At 36.3% G+C, this 18,966-nt stretch overlaps 2 protein-coding genes across 3 annotated transcripts; both read left to right on the plus strand.

Annotated features, from left to right (window-relative positions):
- The first annotated feature begins 7,489 nt into the window (after positions 1-7,489).
- On the plus strand, positions 7,490-10,708 carry LOC110719363 (tetraketide alpha-pyrone reductase 2-like). Of its 2 annotated transcripts, none has more exons than XM_021898289.1 (6): positions 7,490-7,674; positions 7,839-8,014; positions 8,550-8,738; positions 8,790-8,988; positions 10,108-10,297; positions 10,387-10,708. In XM_021898289.1, exons 1-6 carry the CDS (start codon positions 7,569-7,571, stop codon positions 10,526-10,528), a joined length of 1,002 nt encoding a protein of 333 aa, XP_021753981.1. In that variant the 5' UTR covers positions 7,490-7,568; the 3' UTR covers positions 10,529-10,708. The 2 variants fall into 2 exon arrangements, with proteins under 2 accessions (XP_021753981.1, XP_021753974.1); XM_021898282.1 differs by having other exon boundaries at positions 7,491-7,674; positions 8,847-8,988.
- Positions 10,709-14,620: 3,912 nt separating this feature from the next.
- On the plus strand, positions 14,621-17,308 carry LOC110719377 (uncharacterized mitochondrial protein AtMg00820-like). The gene is made up of 3 exons (XM_021898301.1): positions 14,621-14,766; positions 15,730-16,168; positions 16,250-17,308. The coding sequence occupies exons 2-3, from the start codon at positions 16,057-16,059 to the stop codon at positions 16,534-16,536; spliced, it is 399 nt and encodes a 132-aa protein (XP_021753993.1). The 5' UTR covers positions 14,621-14,766; positions 15,730-16,056; the 3' UTR covers positions 16,537-17,308.
- Positions 17,309-18,966: the final 1,658 nt, after the last annotated feature.

Consider the following 18,966-nt stretch of genomic DNA (forward strand, 5'->3'; position numbering starts at 1 on the left):
AATGAACCTTCCTAAGCTCAATCACGACTCGACTCATCAAACACCCGTAGTTAGAAGCAAGATTCAAAATCCCGTCTCTATTACAATTCTAATATCAATCAAGCACCAATTTAATTTTGCCATAAAATATATTTTTAAGAAGTTCATAATATAATACTTCCTCCGTTCTTTTATTATTGCACTACTTGGTTTTTTAGGAAGTTTCACAAATATTGCACTAAAAAATTATTTGGGTTCACACTATAAATACCCAACATACCCTTGCTTTTTCACACTTACTTTTTAATTTATCAATATGTCACATGGACAATTTTGTATTTTTACCTTTCTCTCTCTTACTTTTATCCACTACCAAAATATTTGTACTCAATCCCTATGGTGCAATAATAAAAAAAAAAAAAAAAAAAAAAAAAAAACGTATTCTTTCTTCTCTTTTTGTAATTAATATCAGGTTTTCTTTTTATAGATGAGTTATGTTGATGTCGCGACTTTCATTGATAAGATAAACCTACACTCTACCACATTGATGATTGAATGAGACTTTCTCTAATCTATGACTTCTTTGAATGTGAATTGTTGTGCATGGGTGCCATACTAATTAAACAATCAATATCTTTATATATTCTATGTATTAATTGTATTGTGCTCATACTATTATAAGTCATTAACTAGAGAAAATCTTCTTTAATATTCTATGGTACGGTGTAGAGCTGTTAATTTGAGAAAACGGATTGAGTTTGAGTCGGATTAATATGAGTCGGGTCATCTCGATCGGGTCGGGCCAATACGGGTTAATGTCATAACATATGCGAGTCGGATTCAGTTTGGGTCATGCTTGAGTTGGGTTACGTCGGGTCATACATCTTATCGGGTTTAGGTCGGGTTAGCAAAAGTTCGGGCTACATTCGGGTCGGGTGAAAAATAGGTCGGGTTAAATTCGGGTCTTTACGCGTTTAAACGAGTTAGGGTAGTTCTTGGGTTCGGTTCAAGTTAATTATTTACGAGTTATAATCAGGTCGGGTCATTCTCGGGTTCAAGTCAGGTTCGGTTCAAGTCAATAATTTGCGGGTTATAATCAAGTCGGGTCATTTTCAAATCGGGTCATTCTCGGTTTCGAGTCGAGTTCGGTTCAAGTCAATAATTTGCAAAAAAACATGTTTCGTCCCTGAAATTTGTCCCTAAAAACATATTGTGAAACTAACCTCTTAAATTCAAAGTGAAATATTGAAGGAATAGAGTTAGATTCAATTTCTGTTCCAATACCAACATGAGATAACGACCTATACATATTGATTCAATAACAAATTGGGTTGAATTTGGGTCAGGTCAATAACAAGTCGAGTTGATTCGGGTCGGGTTGAAATTCGAGTCGAGTTTGTAACAGGTCGGGTTAAATTCGAGTCGGGTTAGGAACAGGTCGGGTTGAATTCGGGTCGGGTTAGGAATAGATCGGGTTGAATTCGGGTTTTGACGGGTTAAAACGGGTTTGAGTCAATTTTGGTTCAGGTCGGGTTCGGTTCAGGTCAATAATTTATGGGTTCGTTACATTCGGGTCGGGTCGTCTCTAGGTCGGTTAATGTTCAGGTTTGGGTCTCAAATACTCGGGTCAACTCGGTTCTAGGATTGGTTTCAGGTCAGGTTCGGGTCACCATTTTTACGGGTTCAGACGGGTCGATTAATAGGTCGAGTTAGGGTCAGTATTTCGGGTCGGGTTAGCTTTTGACAGCTCTAATACGGTGCATCATATTGTGCATTTTTTTATTGTTTAGAGAGCCACAAGACTGGGGATGAGAATCGATTCCAAAGTCTCTTGAAATCAGGAGAGAAGCTCTAATCCCTTGAGGTTCACCGACAACGTGTTGGCTATGTCCACATGCAAGCAAGAGTAATTATTTTATTGATCTTGGAAAACAATTACAAATCTATCTATCTATATATTATACTAAAAGACAAGCGCCTCAATGTGAGGATGACAAATGTCACTCTCTCATTGGCTTATCTTATGTATAAAATATATCTATATAATTACTGTTTACATATTTAAGCAGAGTTATTTTTGTTAAACTTCAAACAATAAAAGCAAGTTTCTATACATGCATAAGATTTTCATGATTTCCTAACATAAATATTGATTTAATTTTTTATAATAAATATATACTTTCCAATACTACAAATAATCCATAAAATCTTTCCAATCTTTATTTATAGTTAAGTTAAAGAATAATAACTAATTTGAAACAATATGATTAAAGTGGCATAATTAAGGAAACAAATATTTCGTATTTTAAAATGCTAATATTGTTTTTTTTTTTTTTATGAAAATTAAATAAAATCGATAATATTTAGTTTGACGTCAATTATGAAATCAATACAAACATTTTAAAAAAATCAAATGTACAATAAAATATTGTGCACCTATTATAAAAGATACCCTGTAATGAATGAAAGTTATTTATGCTTTATTGATAAAAGTTACCCAAAATAGTTTACAAGTTATCCTAAATTCAATTCAAGTAACCGGATGAATACAAAAGTTTTTTATAAAGAAACAAAATAGTGTAAAAATTACTTTTATTGTTTGTTGTACTCCTTGAATGCTGAGCCGAAATATTGTCTTGGAAAAAAATACATAATCTTGAACATAAATTTAATTTTAATCGGCTTTTTCATTTTCTATACAATGTCTTTTACAATGACCTTTTGTTTTTATTGCATTAAAAAAATGAACCAATAACCAATCTAAGCAAGATGAATAAAAGTTAAATTGAATTAGACATTTGACGGAAAAGGGATAGATATAAAATGTATTATAACTATTACTCATGTTTTAAATTGTAATATTCGTATTAACAATGCTATTACTTATGAATTTTTTTTAGAAAAACTAACATTTTGATTTAAAAATCGTGCATTGCTCGTGTACTATACTAGATATACAACAATCATGTGCAATAATTTATGTTGTTTTATACATAATAATACTTTTAACTATAATAGTATGTGTATAGAATATAATATTTTTTATAATATAAAAAAGTATACGTAGATTATATAATATTTTATAACACGTGTCATCCATACCAAGTGTAGTCTCAATCACCACTACACCAATTGGTTGTTGGTGTAGTGGTGATTGAGACTACACTTGGTAGGGAGGACCTGTGTGCTCCCCTACAACAACAATCGGAAGGGGAGTGGAACCTAATAACCTAGAACTGATCCTCAAATCTTGATTAGCCCAAAGGGTGAACCGGATTGAACACCCAAAACTCAATGCATATATGACGGGAATTAACTTATCCTTTATCTATTTTATACAAAACTCCAAAGTCTATTTTTTTTTTCAAAATATGATAATAACATTTGTAAATTTTTGTTAATATGAAAGATATAAACCTATCAAAATGTATATATAGTTAAATTGTTTAATAACTTATATCGAATGCATAGTTTTATTAATATAGATTTGCATGTAATCATTAAATGTGTTGGATGTTGTGTAGCTATGCAATGTCCAAAACTTTAGTTGAGCGATTTTGATTTAGTGATTGTACGATAAAAAGATATTGACTTCGATCTTGAAACCTAATAGTCTAATAAATTCTAAATAGAAAAATTAAAACAAAAGGAAATGAAAATAGTAAATGGCTTTAAATATTGAAATAAACATAACCTTTTAAATCAATTTAGCGAATTCAAGAGACAGTTTTAAGGCATTTAAAATTAAATGGGGGAAAATATATGTAAAAAGAAAATTTTTAAATATATAAATGTCCATGCACTATTATAAGAGTTTTGTTAACCTTTTTATAATTAAGGTAGGGATAAATCTTAGTAATATATACTCCGTATATTTTATTTATATAAATTTATCAGTATCCATACCTATATACGAAGTATTTGTGTCGTATACTATATTTAATCAGCTGTTGGTTATATATATGACTATTATATAATATATAGTTTTTGACACAATGTTTAACTTAGGAAAATATATGTTCTGGTAGGTCAAATATAAGGTTATTATTGTGTCTATAGATTTAATGAGTGTGACGGGTAAATGAAACATGTATATATTAGATTGATTGTAGCTACTGATGCGGATGGTATGATAAGAAAATTTTAGTTTTTTCTCAACGGGAGATATAAATAAATTAGTCCACTTCTTATATAGCTATGTGCAGTATTATTCAATTATTTTTCAATTAATAAAATAACATTATAAAAAATTAAAAGAAATTCAAATAACATAAAATACTATTCAAATAACGCTCCTTTAATTTATTTATTTTTATTGACCATTAGACCATTAGTATAAGTCCTTTAATAGTAAATGAATTACCTTTTTTTTTTAATTTTTCCTACGGGTTTAAAATTTTGATTTATAATCTGTGCATCGCACGGGCACTATGCTAGTTCAAGTAATAGTTTTATTGATCTTGGAAAACAATTACAAATTCAGAATAAATTTGAGACCAATCACAGAAAATAGATTTATTGTCTCTCGAATGTCTAATATTACCCAGCTCTCTCACATGTCACATATGAGACACATAAGACTCTTAGATTTCTAAAATAACACCCAATAATGATGACCCTTGTGGCTAGGAAATAACCTAGAGGTATTTTATAATAACCCCTTGACTAGGAAAGAATCAAAGGAATTCCTTAAATAAGGATATAAGTCCCCACACGCAAAATCGAAATAATTCGGCCCAAAAACCCTCATGCACGAATGTGCCTGCTACTGGCATAGATGTGCATCTCCAGGTACCTTTGAAGTCCGTTAAGGCACAGTCGTGCCTTATCGATCTTGGACTCTTCTCAAGTCGTTGAGAAGGCATGGACGTATCTTGCTCCACTTCTTTTTGAGTTCCCAACTCCTAGCTCTAGAGCTCCCGACTCATTGCTCTAGAGCTCCCGACTCAAGCTTGGCTATAATTCAAGGCACATTTCTTAAACTACCTCCGTTAATTATTATGTGCAACAAAGAAATACTTTAAGTCTCACAAATAATACCCCTTTATTGCACATAATAATTAACGGAGGTAATAAAAAGAATTGATAGATAATTACCAAACAAAAATGTGTTCAATATATGAACAAACAAGTATACACTTGTTGTAAATCCAAAAACAAGATTTAACTTTTTGTCAATTTAGAAATAACTTTCTTATTGTTGTCCAAGTTAAGATAAAAAAAAAATCATCACAAACTTTAAATAAGACGATTGTAAATTATATGTAAAACTATTCAAAAATCTCTACCTTTTAAAGTATGAAAAAACACTTATTATAAATAGTGTAAGGACAATTATTATACATCGAATTATTTTAGGGTAATTTTTAGTCAATTATATTGAGGTAACTTTAAATAAATCTAATATGATTTTAATGTACATAGACAATGGAATAAGTTTTATAGGGTAATATAGTTAAAAAAAAACTTTTATATACAACCTACAATAATAATGACTAGTGCGTGGCCTGAGAGTTGCACCGGGTTGCTACTTAAAAACATAATGTTAATAAAAAAAAAAGGGGGATCTAAAGAGAATATTTCTCCATTATCTTAGAATTGTTAAGGTTATTTGGCTCTTCATTTTTTTCAACCTACATAATTATTTTTAATCATTTTTGTGCTTATTTAAATATATGTGTGTGTGTGTAGAGAGCATAAATCACATAAATAAATATCGGCTAAGATTAGGGATGTACACCTGTCCAAAACCGGACCGAACTTGAATGGACCGGGACCTGAATCATTAATTTTTAATAGCCGGATAATCAACAGGTCCGGTTCTGGTCCAGACCTGAAAAATCAAGTCCCGGTCCGAATTTGGACCTTAATAGACCTGATTATTGATTTTTTTCATTTTTTTTTAAATAATATAAAATTGTTGGAACTTTTTATAGTCATGTTGTTTAGACCTGTTCAGACTTATTTAATAAAAAAAAAGTAGTTTCACCAGTTTCAGGTTCAGACCTGAAAATTCCGGGTTTTACCCGGACCAGACCTGAATCCCAGAATCATGGATTTTTAAAGACCGGGATCGGACCTGAATCCACCGATTCGGTCCAAACAGGTTCGGTTTAGGTCGATTTTCAAGACCAGGCCAGTTTTTGTACACCCCTAGCTAAGATGGTACAATTGTGATTATATCCATGAGGTTTAGTGTACAATGCTAATGTAGATTTGATAATGCAGATCTATTTACTCCCTCCACCTACGATTATTTGCAACATTTACCATAAATGGGTGCTTTCTATATAGTATCTGCAACAAAAAAATTTCTTTCCACTTAGTAAATTTTAAATAGTAAAATGACCACCTTACCCTTACTTTATTTTTTAACTTTGTTTAACATCTTATAATTACACAACTGACCAACTAATTACCATCGTACCCTAGCCACTTCGCCTCCACTACCACCAGCCCAGAGCATCAGCCCCACCGACTAGCCATTCTCCGACCAGACCCCGGATCGCCCAGACGAGCCCAGAGCACCAGCCATTCTTCGACGTGGGTTTGAGTTCAGTGGGTTTCGTGGTGGCCATCGAGGATTTCGGTGGTTTGAGTTCGGTGGGTTTCGTGGTGGCCATCGTGGATTTCGGTTTTGAGTTCGTGGGTTTCATGGTGGCCATTGTAGTGGGTTTCGATTCCAGATCTAGGGCGGTAGGTTTCTTGGTGGGTTTCTGTGGTCTGGGTTTCGTGGTGGGTTGCGTGGGGGGTTTCAACGGTCTGGGTTTTGGTGGGTTGCGTGGGGGTTTTTGATGGTCTAGGTTTCATGGTGGGTTTCGGTGGGTTGCGTAGGGGGTTTCGGTGGTCTGGGTTTCATGGTGGGTTTGGGTGGGATGGTGTGGGTGTTGGTGGTTCGTGGGATGGCGTGGGTTTTGGTGCTTCGTGGGGTTGCGTGGGTGCTGGTGCTTAGTGGGGTGGCAAGGTGGTTCAGCGCTGTCGTGAGTGGTGGTGGTTCTCCTCTACTTAATTGTGTTGTTTTAAAATTTGGATTAATTAACCCTTATCTCTCCTCTTAATTTTCAATAATGTTGTTTAAGAAGTTTTGCCCATTAGTCTGCAAAAAGAACGTTTGGTGCAGATAATCGTGGACGGAGGGAATATTATAAATAACTATTAAGATGATAAAAAATTTTGTGATATTATCCATGAGGTTCAGTATACAATGCTAACACATATCTACCTGGCATATAAACCTTATACGAGTAGTAATTTTATTTAATGGTATGACATCTACTAGCCAAAATTCGAGATGCTAGATTGCTAGGTACACCCAAGGTATAATTCAACAGTTTGTCTTGTGTATGGCTGGCCATACCGTGTAACTGGCCACACCGTGTGACCTCTTTTAAAATAACAAAATAACCTTTATAATTTTGACAAGTAATTCCTGTAGTAATAATTGGGTAACTCTTATAACAGTGAAAAAGGCTAAGCGGCCCGTAAAATAAGACTTCTCGTACTTTTCTTGTCAAAAACATCCAAACAGATTAGACAAGTACACAAACTCACAAAGTCATAAGTAGGACAACTGAGATTGAAGAGTAACAATGCCATCATACTGTGTGACGGGGGCTACCGGCTTCATCGCCTCTTATTTGGTTAAATCTCTCCTCCTTCAAGGCAACACTGTTCGTGCCACTGTCCGAGATCCTGGTATTACTCTCTCTTTTCTCGCTCGAAAATAGACCCTGATCAAACCTCAACTCTCACAATTTTTATAGTCCACGTCTTTCAAATTTTTCATTTAACTTTACTCTTTTAATTTTTAACTTGTTAAAATCTAGCTATGTTAATAATTAATCTTGTTGATTACCCAGATAATGTTGAAAAGGTGGGATTTTTGTGGGAATTACAAGGAGCCAAAGAAAGGCTAACACTTTATAAAGCTGATTTATTGATTGATGGTAGCTTTGATGATGCTATTAATGGTGTTTTAGGCGTTTTCCACACTGCTTGCCCTGTCTTTCTGCCTAGTCAAACCGATGATGTTCAAGTAAGACTTTAAGTTTTTTTTATTAAATTAATTAACCTGGATTAGTTTTTTTTTTTTTTTGCCTAATTTAATATTATTTTATCCATTTAAATTGGTTTTTGGTCTGATGTTTTATGTATTAGGATATGTAATCTATATATTTCTAGTTGGAACGTGTCTTGAATCAGTTAGCCCCCTTTAATTGAATCACGTAACATATGTATTCTTGTTTGTGTTATTTCGTTAATCTTTGTCGCATCTGTTATAACATTCCTAGCATTATATTCCATAAGGAACTAGCAGCAGGCTATAGAAAATACATTTGTTATAATACATAACTTTTTGATTAGATATTACTAAACATATTTGAAGTGTTACGATTATATTGAAACATTTTAATTAAGGAAGTACAATTGTATAATATATTAATATTTATTATCGTAGTTGTTAATTATACCATTGCAAAGTCTTGATTTATTTTGCATGTAAATCTTGGAGATCAATTGGACCTAGCTCAAAAGAACTAAGCTCATAAAATAACTAACAAAAAATGTAGACTTTGTTGATCGATCCAGGTATTAAAGGGACTTTGAATGTGCTTAGTTCATGCAAGAAGGCAAATTCTGTAAAGAGGGTTGTGCTAACATCATCCTGCTCTGCTATACGATACCGAGATGATGCATCTCTAGTGTCTCCCCTGAATGAGTCACATTGGAGTGATCCTGAGTACTGCAAGCGATACAATGTATGGTAACTCGTTCTTTAAGTACTGAATTGTGTAATTACACTCAGCTAGCTTATCAGTGATCTAGTTAAAGTATACTGTTTCCGCTATTGGTATGCATATGCAAAGACATTAGGAGAAATGGCGGCATGGGAAGTAGCTAAAGAGAGTGGTCTTGATCTAGTGGCGGTGAATCCATCATTTGTGGTCGGTCCATTGCTAACTTCACAGCCCACAAGCACACTGGAACTCATACTGTCACTTACTAAAGGTGAAATTTCTCTCTTCACTCGAACATATTATGAATCCAAAAGTCCATAACAAAAATATACTGATGCATTTGTACTTTTCAGACAGCCTAGACTATTATCTCCCATGAAAATTCATTAGATTGAAGTAATTTGCCAAAAAAAAAAAGAAGGAATCATCAAAATAGACTCAGATTCTCATGAAAGATCATAAAAGGTTTCATCTATTGCATTCTGCAAGAAAGTAACCTTCCTGTTGTTCAGTATCTAGGTTCAATTCATAGTATCAGGCTATCAGCTGTGTCATGACTGTTAGCTAATCATAAGCGAAACGCATCATTATGAGCCACAATGAAGCACGGAAACTCTTAATTTTAGCCACGTATCGTTTCCGAAACCTCTTACGTTTCGAAACCCATTTCGAAACGGCTCATGGAGTTTCCTTGTTTTGTGAAGCGTCTCGCATAATTTAACAGTTCGAAAACCTGTGGGAAACTTAATTAAGGATATAAATAAGCGTTTCCCCTTTAATAGAAAGCAATTAAACCCTTATATTCACAAATTACGAGCAGTCAAGCAGCATAGTTGTTTGAGTTGTTTCTATAATTGTCGTTTCCATGCTTTGGAGATCCATGTTTGCTGCCATCACCGCCTAGCTAGAACAAAGTCGATCTAACTACCACCAAACGATTTCACTAATTTGATGTTTTTCTTGTAGTTAATTTGGAAAAAAAAGGAGTTCTTGCAATTTACAGAGCAAAGTATCTGTTTGTTTTTATTTTTTTGCAAGTTTATTTGGTATTTTATTCTGATTAAATGTATTTATTTATGTATTTTTAATGTGTCCCCGTTTCCCATAATTTTAAAATTTCCGTTTCCCCGATTCCCCGTTTCCCCGTCTCCGTTTCCATTTTCCGTTTCCGTGCAACCTAGATGAGCCACATTAAGTACATTAGATATGATGTTAAGAAGATAACCTTACGAACATCCAAAGAAATGCTCTGGTACTAAGTTTACAAATCTGAGTGGTGCTGCTTGAGAAACAACCTTTCTGTCTCACTGTCAATCGTTTGCTATAATTTCACTGGATAAATGCAACTTAGCCAGCCTGACCTGTATGTTTTGTGGCTTTTTGGAACCAGGTGCTCTAGGAGAGTATCCAAAACTTGTTATAGGATTTGTTCACATAGATGATGTAATCGCTGCACACATTTTAGCAATGGAGGAAACCAAAGCATCAGGACGGTTGATATATTCGAGCTCAGTTGCTCACTGGTCAGATATCATGAAGATGCTCAAGGATAAGTATCCTATGTATCCATTTGAATGCAAGTAAGTTTAATTGTTGCAAGGACCCCAAATGGCATCTGCTAATCTTAAGGATTTTTTTTCATGATAACATTATTTTTATGGTATTTTAGGCAAGGCAGTACTGAAGGAAATGATTTTCCACACAGCATGGACACTAGCAAGATTATGCAGCTAGGATTCCCAGGTTTCAAAAGCATTCCACAAATGTTCGACGATTGCATCAAGAGCTTCCAAGAAAAAGGATTTTTGTAAAGTGTATTATCCTTTGTTCTCTTCCAGTCAAGTTTAATAATGTCATGATGTCAACAAATCCAATTTAGATTTTGTTTGCTTATTTTTCTCAGTAGAAGGCTTAAATTCTTGATTATAAGATTATTGAGTTGCAAGAGAAGGCGACAATCTATCATTGAGTTACATCAGTTTGAAGTAATATCTTGGACGATGATGTTTCATTCCAATTTCCAAGACGTCGATAAACTTGATTTGCTAATGATTTACAAAGAGAATAGGAAGGTAAAAGGAGCAAAACAATAAACTCTCTTATAAGTTGTATTGTGATACATTATTGCCAAGACTCGAATCTATATTTGTGAGCGTGGCATAATTCATGTGTTATGAAAAATGCAAGAATGAAACAAAACAAGAACATAGATTTTACGTGGTTCACTAATAATGCGTTAACCATATCCACAAATAAATGAGAAATGAGTTCCATTGATATTAAGGATTGTACATAATGGCTCTATTTGACAACTCATTTTTGTCATCTTAAATGATAAGGTGCTGAAATTTTAAGGCACATTAAATAATTATTTAGTGTTTGGCAAGTACCTTAGATCATTTTGGACTTAAATCAAGTTGGTACTAATGCAAGCACCTTTATTTTCAGATATCAATAGTACTCGTACTACTGTACTTGGCAACTAATGCTACCAAACAATTTGAATTAAAAAAAAAAAAAAAAAAAAAACATGCAGCGGAAGAGTGTTTATACAATTTTGGTTGAAAGAGAGAACCTTTAACCTTTTCCTAGAGGTGATCAATATTAGCCCGGCCCGCTAGCCTGATCTTAAAAAAAACGCATTTTTAGTTAAAAAAAAACCCGAAAAGCCCGTTTTGGGCCACCACTTTTTTACGAGTTTGGGCACGAGAAATTGTATTAAGGCTCGGTTCGGCCCGATTTTTTATCACCTCTACCTTTTCCTAAAGTTGAATTTATAACATGTACTGAATTGCCGCTATACTATTAGGAAAGATAAATATTGTGAATATTGGGATATATATCTTAGAATATCTTGTGAATAATTTTAGGTTATTTGGTCTTGCCCTCCAAGTATCCTAGCCTATATATAATTGTATGTGGCCGATTATGTTGAATGTGAATTACAGAGAATATTATTCATTATATTTTAGCATGGTATCAAGAGCCTTGTGAGATCCAAAAAATTTCTTTTCTCTAAAAACATTGTTTTTCATAAAGTTCGTTTGTAGTAGTGAATTGTTTACATGAGTTTCAAATCAAATCAATTTTTTTTCCTTTGTACGTGAGAGATGTCAAGGGGAGATGGAGGAAAATCGAAGGTCGACTTGACTTTTCACCTAGGTTCGAGTGACGCACCAGGCAATGTGATTACCCCTATTCAACTTCGGGGTGATAACTATGATGAATGGGCTAGGGCTGTGAGGACGGCTCTAAAAGCTAAGAGAAAGTTCGGTTTCATTGACGGCACCGTTGTGAAACCAACCAAATCTGAGAAACTTGAGGATTGGGTGGCCGTTCATTCCATGTTGGTTTCTTGGTTGTCAAATACCTTGGATCCAATTGTCCGTTCAACAATAGAGGACTATGATGATGCTTGCTTGCTGTGGACTAATTTGAAGAACAGGTTTTGTGTAGTCAGTGGCACTCGAGTGTGTCAATTGAAGCGATCATTGGGTGAATGTAAGCAAGGGTCGAGCGAGCCTGTGGCTGTGTACTTTGGCCGATTGGCTAAAATTTGGGATGAATTGACAGCGTATGTGTCCGTCCACATTGCTCTTGTGGTGAGTGCAAGTGCAACGTTGTGACTCAGGTAGAGAAAATCAGAGAAGCCGATTATGTGCATCACTTTCTAATCGGCTTAGATGATGCATGCATATGCAGCGATTAGAGGCCAACTTTTGGCCCAAGAGCCTCTCCCGGGTGTTAATAAAGATTATCAACAGCTCGTTAAAGCGGAGCAGCTACGTGGTGGGGAGACGCCTCGTGATAACGATGTAGCCTTCAAACTCTAGTCAGAACCGAAGGCTAAAGCTCGTGACAACTTTGACAAATTTTGTGTCCATTGTAATCATGAAGGACATGAAGAAGCTACGTGTTTTCAACTTCACGGGTTTCAGGATTTGGTGGGGTGACCAGCCTCGAGGGGGCCATGGTCCAGGCAGAGGCGGCTCAGCAGCAGGCCGTGGTTCGAAACCTAGCAGCAGCTCTGCCCCATCCTCGACTGATGTTGCAGCCCTTGCGGGGGTCTCCGCTGCTCAAATTCAGCATCTTCTTGATCACTTGAACTCCATTAAGCCTAAATTGCATGGTAAGCACGATTTGGGTTGGATAATTGACATTAGAGCCTCAAATCATGTGACTTGTGATCTATCTTATTTGACGAATGTGAAGAATGCGACTCACTGACCGGTGAGATTGCCGGATGGAAATTATGCTAAGGCTTCTAAGATTGGCACAGTCACATTAGATGGCGGCTTGATGCTTACAAACGTTCTTTATGTGCCTCAATTGAATTACAATTTAATTTTCGCAACTCAATTAAGTTATGAATCAAATTGCATTAAGCAATTTACTAACAAATTTTGTGTTATACAGGACCTAATGACGAGGAAGGTGATTGGAGCGGGTGAACGTGTGAATGGACTTTATTATTTCCGAGGTGTTCCAACAGTGAAGACTTTGAAGACATATAGGGATCAATCTACAAAGTTGTGGCATCAACGTTTGGGACATCCTTCGGGAAAAGTTCTTGAGCAACTTCCGTTTGTGAGTCGTAGTAGTAAATTTAAATCTTTTGATGTATGTCCTAGGGCAAAACAACATAGGAGTAGTTTTCCTTTGAGTCAGAATAAAGCTAGTCGGATATTTGAACTAGTGCATTTAGATTTGTGGGGGCCTTACAAGACTTCATCGTCCTTTGGGTCTTATTATTTTTTAACTATTGTTGATGATTATTCTAGGGGTGTGTGGACATATTTATTGAGAAATAAAACGGAGGTTGAATACATGTATTATAATTTTGTTGCTATTGTGAAACGTCAATTTTCTCAAGAAATTAAAATTGTGCGTAGTGACAATGGTACGGAGTTTAATTCTTTGAAGGAGTTTTTTTTAAGCATGGGATATATTTTTAGACATCATGTGTAGGCACGCCTCAACAAAATGGGAGGGTTGAGTGAAAACATCAACACATTTTGAATGTAGCTAGAGCCCTGCGATTTCAAGCTAATTTACCTATCAAATTTTGGGGGGAGTGTGTACAAGCGGCTTGTCACTTAATTAACCGAACTTCTTGTTTACTTGATTATAAAACTCCTTTCCAAATTTTATTCAATAAACAACCTTCATATGAGCATATTCGGGTGTTTGAGTGTTTATGTTTTGCATATAATCTACGAAGTAAAGGGGATAAATTTGCTAGTAGAAGTCGGAAGTGTGTCTTTGTTGGGTATCCTTTCGGAAAAAAGGGGTGGAAAGTCTATGATTTAAAGTCCAAAGAATTTTTTGTTTCGAGGGATGTGCGGTTTTTGGAACAAGATTTCCCGTTTATGTCTCCACCTACACACTACTAGAAATCACCTGAATTCCGACGGATTGCTTCCGACGGACATGTAAATCTGTCGGAAAAACTAAAATTTCCGACGGATTTATATTTCGTCAAAGATTTCCGACGAATTCATCAATTTCGTAGGAAAATCCGTCGGAAAATAGGTAATTTACGACGGATTTTATATCCGTCGGAAAGTTCCAACGGATAGATCCGTCGGAAATTACCTATTTTCCGACGGATTTCAATTCCGTCGAAAAATTAATGATTTTCGGCGGATTTTTCCGTCGGAATCATTAAAATAATATTTTTTTAAAAAATATCTCATAACCCTAATAAGTGGGCGCCGCTTCTTTCTTCTTCTTTCCTAATTCCTTCTCCTCTTTCCTCCTTCTCCTTTTCTCTTTCCTCCTCCTCTGTGGCGCCCTATCTCCTCCTTCTCCGCCGTCTTTCTCTTTCCTCCTCCTCCTCTATCTTTCCTCTTCTTTCTCCTCTGCAGTTCTTCTTCTCTTTCCCTCATCTTATTTCCCCTCTACCAATCAAATGTCGAACATCATCTTCAAGTAATGGTTGTTACGGTCAAATTCGAGCTTGAAATCCTTAGATCTAAAGGTTTCATGGTCGAATTTGACCGTATGAAACCATATTCGAGTGAAATTCAAAGGAAAAATGGTAATATAGGTATGTTCTTGGTTTTATTTGTTTTTTTTTTGTTAATTTATGGGCTGTGAATTTGTATGGTTTGTGTTTTTTTTTTAATTTTTGGGTTTAATTACTATTGAATGTGGTGGATGGGTGGCGGACCGGTGGTTGGTTAGGGTTTGGGGTGGGTGGGTATCTGGGTGTGGGAGGTTTTTATGGGCTAGTAGGTTAGGGTTTGGGGTTGCGTGGGGATCTGGGTGTGTGGGAGGGTGGGCTACTGGAATCGGGTTTGAGGGTTGGGTGGGGATTTGGGGTTGGGTGGGGATCTGGGTGTGTGGGAGGGTGGGCTACTGGGATCGGGTTTGGGAGTTGGGTGGGGATTTGGGATCGGGTTTGAGGGTTGGGCGGGGTCTGAGTGTGTGGGAGGGTGGGGCTACTAGGTTTGGGGTTGTGGCTGGGTGGGCAGTGGCAACTGAACTTGGTGGTGGGTGGTGGTCAGGGTTTGGGTTTAGGTTTGGGTGGTGGGGTTTTGGTTAGTTTTGGTCAGGGTTTAGGTTCGCTTAGGGTGGCCGGTGGTGGTTGTGGGGGCTGATGGTAGTGGGGGTGGTGCAAGCTGATGGTGGTGGGGGTTTAATTTAGTTTTTGTATTTAATTTGTTGTGGTGAAGGTGGCGGTTTAGCGGTGGGGGCTGATGGTGGTGGGGGTGGTGTGGGCTTTTTTTTTTTTGGTTTTTTTAAAAGGATTTTTCGACGGACTTTTCCGTACCTTGAAAATCTCTTCCGATGCTAAAATTCGTCGGAATTTCTGTCGGAAAAGTGTTTTCGACGGAAATTCCGTAGGAAAAGGTCGCTTTTCCGACAAATACTATTACGACAACACGTTCCGAAGGAATTCCGTCGGAAACACGATTTTTGACGGAAAACAAGGTGTTTCCGACGGAATTTTTCCGTCGTAATTAAGCTGTTTTCTTGTAGTGACACCTCCTAATTTTGTTCCTAGCAGATTAGTGGGTGAAGTTGAGGGGGCATGTGATGATGAAACTGGCAGTGCAATTAATGAGGGACATTTGGGTAATGGTAAGGAGCATGTAGAAGGGTATTTGGGAGATGATGCAGCGTGTGAGGACGGGGGATCAGACCACACTGCAACTGACTTGCGGTCTGAAGAGGCTGCCCACAACCAGCTTGCGGAGGAGACTGCCAGCCACACAAATCAGCGTGCTGGGCCCTCTGTCGTAGCTGGTACAGGGGTCTTGGAGGGCGGACTGGGTGATGAGCAAACCCAGCAGCCCGCGCCACACTTGCAAGCGTCATAGCTTTGGGAAAAGGCATGAGATCGAAGTATCCCTCGATTAAACTCCGTGATTATGTGACGCATACTATACAGAATAAAAGTCCATCTACACCAACTCAGAGTTCACTCGTGACATCATCTCCCTCAGGTATTGTTTATCCTATAACACATTTTGTTGATTCTCACCGATTTTCTATGAAACATAGAAAATATATTGCTGCTATTACAGAAGGGAATGAACCCAAAAGTTTTAGGGAGGCCATGAAACACGAGGGTTGGAGAAAGGCAATGGCAGATGAGATACAGGCATTTGAAGAACAGGGTACTTGGGTGCTAGAAAAATTACCACCTGGTAAAAAGGCACTCTGGAGCAAGTGGGTGTACAAAGAAAAATATGATGAGCATGGGAATTTGCAGAGATTGAAGGCAAGGCTAGTTGTCTTTGGCAATCATCAGGTTGAAGGTTTAGACTACAATGAGACGTTTGCTTCGGTAGCAAAAATTGTTAAAGTTTGAACTTTTCTTGCAGTAGCGGCGGTGAAAAATTGGGAAGTCCATCAAATGGACGTCCATAATGCGTTTCTTCATGGTGATTTGGAAGAAGAAGTATATATGAAAATTTCTCCTGGTTTTGAGAAAGATAATTTTGACAAAGTTTGCAGGATGAAGAAATCATTATACGGGCTTAAACAAGCTCCTCGTTGCTGGTTTGCAAAGCTTGCTACAGCTTTGAAACAGTATGGCTTTAAACAGTCATATTATGATTATTCTTTATTTACTCTGACAAAGGGTAAAATGCAGCTTAATGTGTTGGTGTATGTCGATGATTTAATTGTTGCAGACAACGATAAAAATGCTATGCTCAGTTTTAAATCATATCTGGAAGATTGTTTCAAGATGAAAGATCTTGGAGTGTTGAAATATTTTTTGGGGCTAGAGGTAGCCCAGAATAAACAGGAAATTTTTATTTTCCAGAGGAAGTATGCGCTGGATATTATTACTGAAGCTGGTTTACTTGATGCTAAACCTGCATAGTTCCCTATGGAACAAAATCACAAGTTAGCACTATCACATGGAGAGTATTTTTACGATATTGAGAAATATCGTCACCTCATAGGTCGACTGATTTGTTTGTCTATTACTAGGCCTGATTTAGCATATTTTGTACACATTTTATCTCAGTTTATGCAAAATACCGGGATTGAATATTGGGAATAGAGGTGGCAATTTGTGTCAGTGGGTTGGGTTCGGGTCAGATTTCGGGTCGATTTCGGGTTATACTTAAAAACAATAAAAAAAATAGTGTAAAACTAAATATTATTACGAAATATGAAAATTTGGTCAAATCGGGTCGAATTCAGGTTATTCGGGTTCGGGCCGGTTCAGGTTTCTCTTAGTAACTTCGGGTCGGGTTCATTCGAGTTTTCGGGTCGGGTCAGGGATTGCCAGCCCTACTTGGGAAGCAGCTCTGCGAGCTGTTAGATATTTGAAGAAGAGCCCGGGACAGGGAATTTTATTGAGATCTTATAGTGCTTTACAGTTAGAGGGTTGGTGTGATTCAGATTGGGCAGGATGTCCTCTCTCTAGACGATCCTTGAGTGGTTGGTTTGTGCTTCTTGGTTTGTCTCCAGTATCGTGGAAAACCAAGAAGCAACCTATTGTTGCTCTTTCTTCATCAGAAGCAGAATATCGTTGTATGAATGCAACGACTTGTGAATTAAAGTGGTTGAAGCGACTACTTGGTGACTTAGGTGTTAAACATGAGAATGAGATGCACCTTTATTGTGATAGTCAGTCTGCATTATACATTGCGCAGAATCCAGTATTTCATGAACGAACAAAACATATTGAATCGGATTGTCATTTTGTTCGGGATGCGATTACAGATGGGACGATTATACCCTCGTATGGTCCTACGACGGTTTAATTGGCCGGCATTTTTACAAGAGTTCTGGGAAAAGCTAAATTTGAGTTTCTACTTCGCAAGTTGGGTGTCCGAGATCCGTACTCTCCAAATTGAGGGGCGTATTAGGAAAGATAAATATTGTGAATATTGGGATATATATCTTAGAATATCTTGTGAATATTTTTAGGTTATTTGGTCTTGCCCTCCAAGTATCTTAGCCTATATATAATTGTATGTGGCCGATTATGTTGAATGTGAATTACAGAGAATATTATTCATTATATTTTAGCACTAGTTTTGTGCCCCATGTGATGCCCGGGTTGTTTATGGACTTTTAAGATAAAATGATATTATAATTTAATTGGATTGAAAATAGAATTCTAAATTAACTTTTTTTGCTACAAAGTCTATCTAATTTTATCCAACGTGGTACGACACTTGGTGAAAAGTTAAAACGTTATATGATGTTGTCTTGTGGCCTAATTATAAATTTATTATTTGGTATTTTATCGAAAATAAAACTCCAAACTAACCATCTTATTGTAAAATTCTATCCTAATTTGACTGAAAATAAAATTTTTAACTAACTTTTTTTTTATCTTATGAAGTCTATTTAAATCTATCCAAGGTGGCGCGACACTTGGCGAAAAGTTAGAATGCCAAGTGTCGCTATTTCGTGACCTGACTAAAAGTTTAGCTTTATATATTAGTTATAGAGTTAATATAAAAAGTGGGTACTAAACTTTGGCCAAAGTTGCAGATTGGGTACTCAACTTTGGCTTGTGGCAAATTGGGTACTCTTACCTGCCTAAGTTTACTTTTCCGGCAAGTAACTTGCTACAACAGGTAATTTGCAAGCAAATATATATTTTTTTATTATTATTATTATATATATAATAATCAATTTAGTGGAACTAACACATTAAACTACATTTTAGCTGTAATTTATTGATAATTGAACATTCGAATTCAACAACTAATAACCCAGATCACCATTTGACCAAATTCTCCTAAAATCAGTACAACAAACATAATGATGA

This window comes from Chenopodium quinoa, unplaced genomic scaffold (genome assembly GCF_001683475.1).
Source record: "Chenopodium quinoa cultivar QQ74 unplaced genomic scaffold, ASM168347v1, whole genome shotgun sequence".
Taxonomy (NCBI): Eukaryota; Viridiplantae; Streptophyta; class Magnoliopsida; order Caryophyllales; family Amaranthaceae; genus Chenopodium; species Chenopodium quinoa.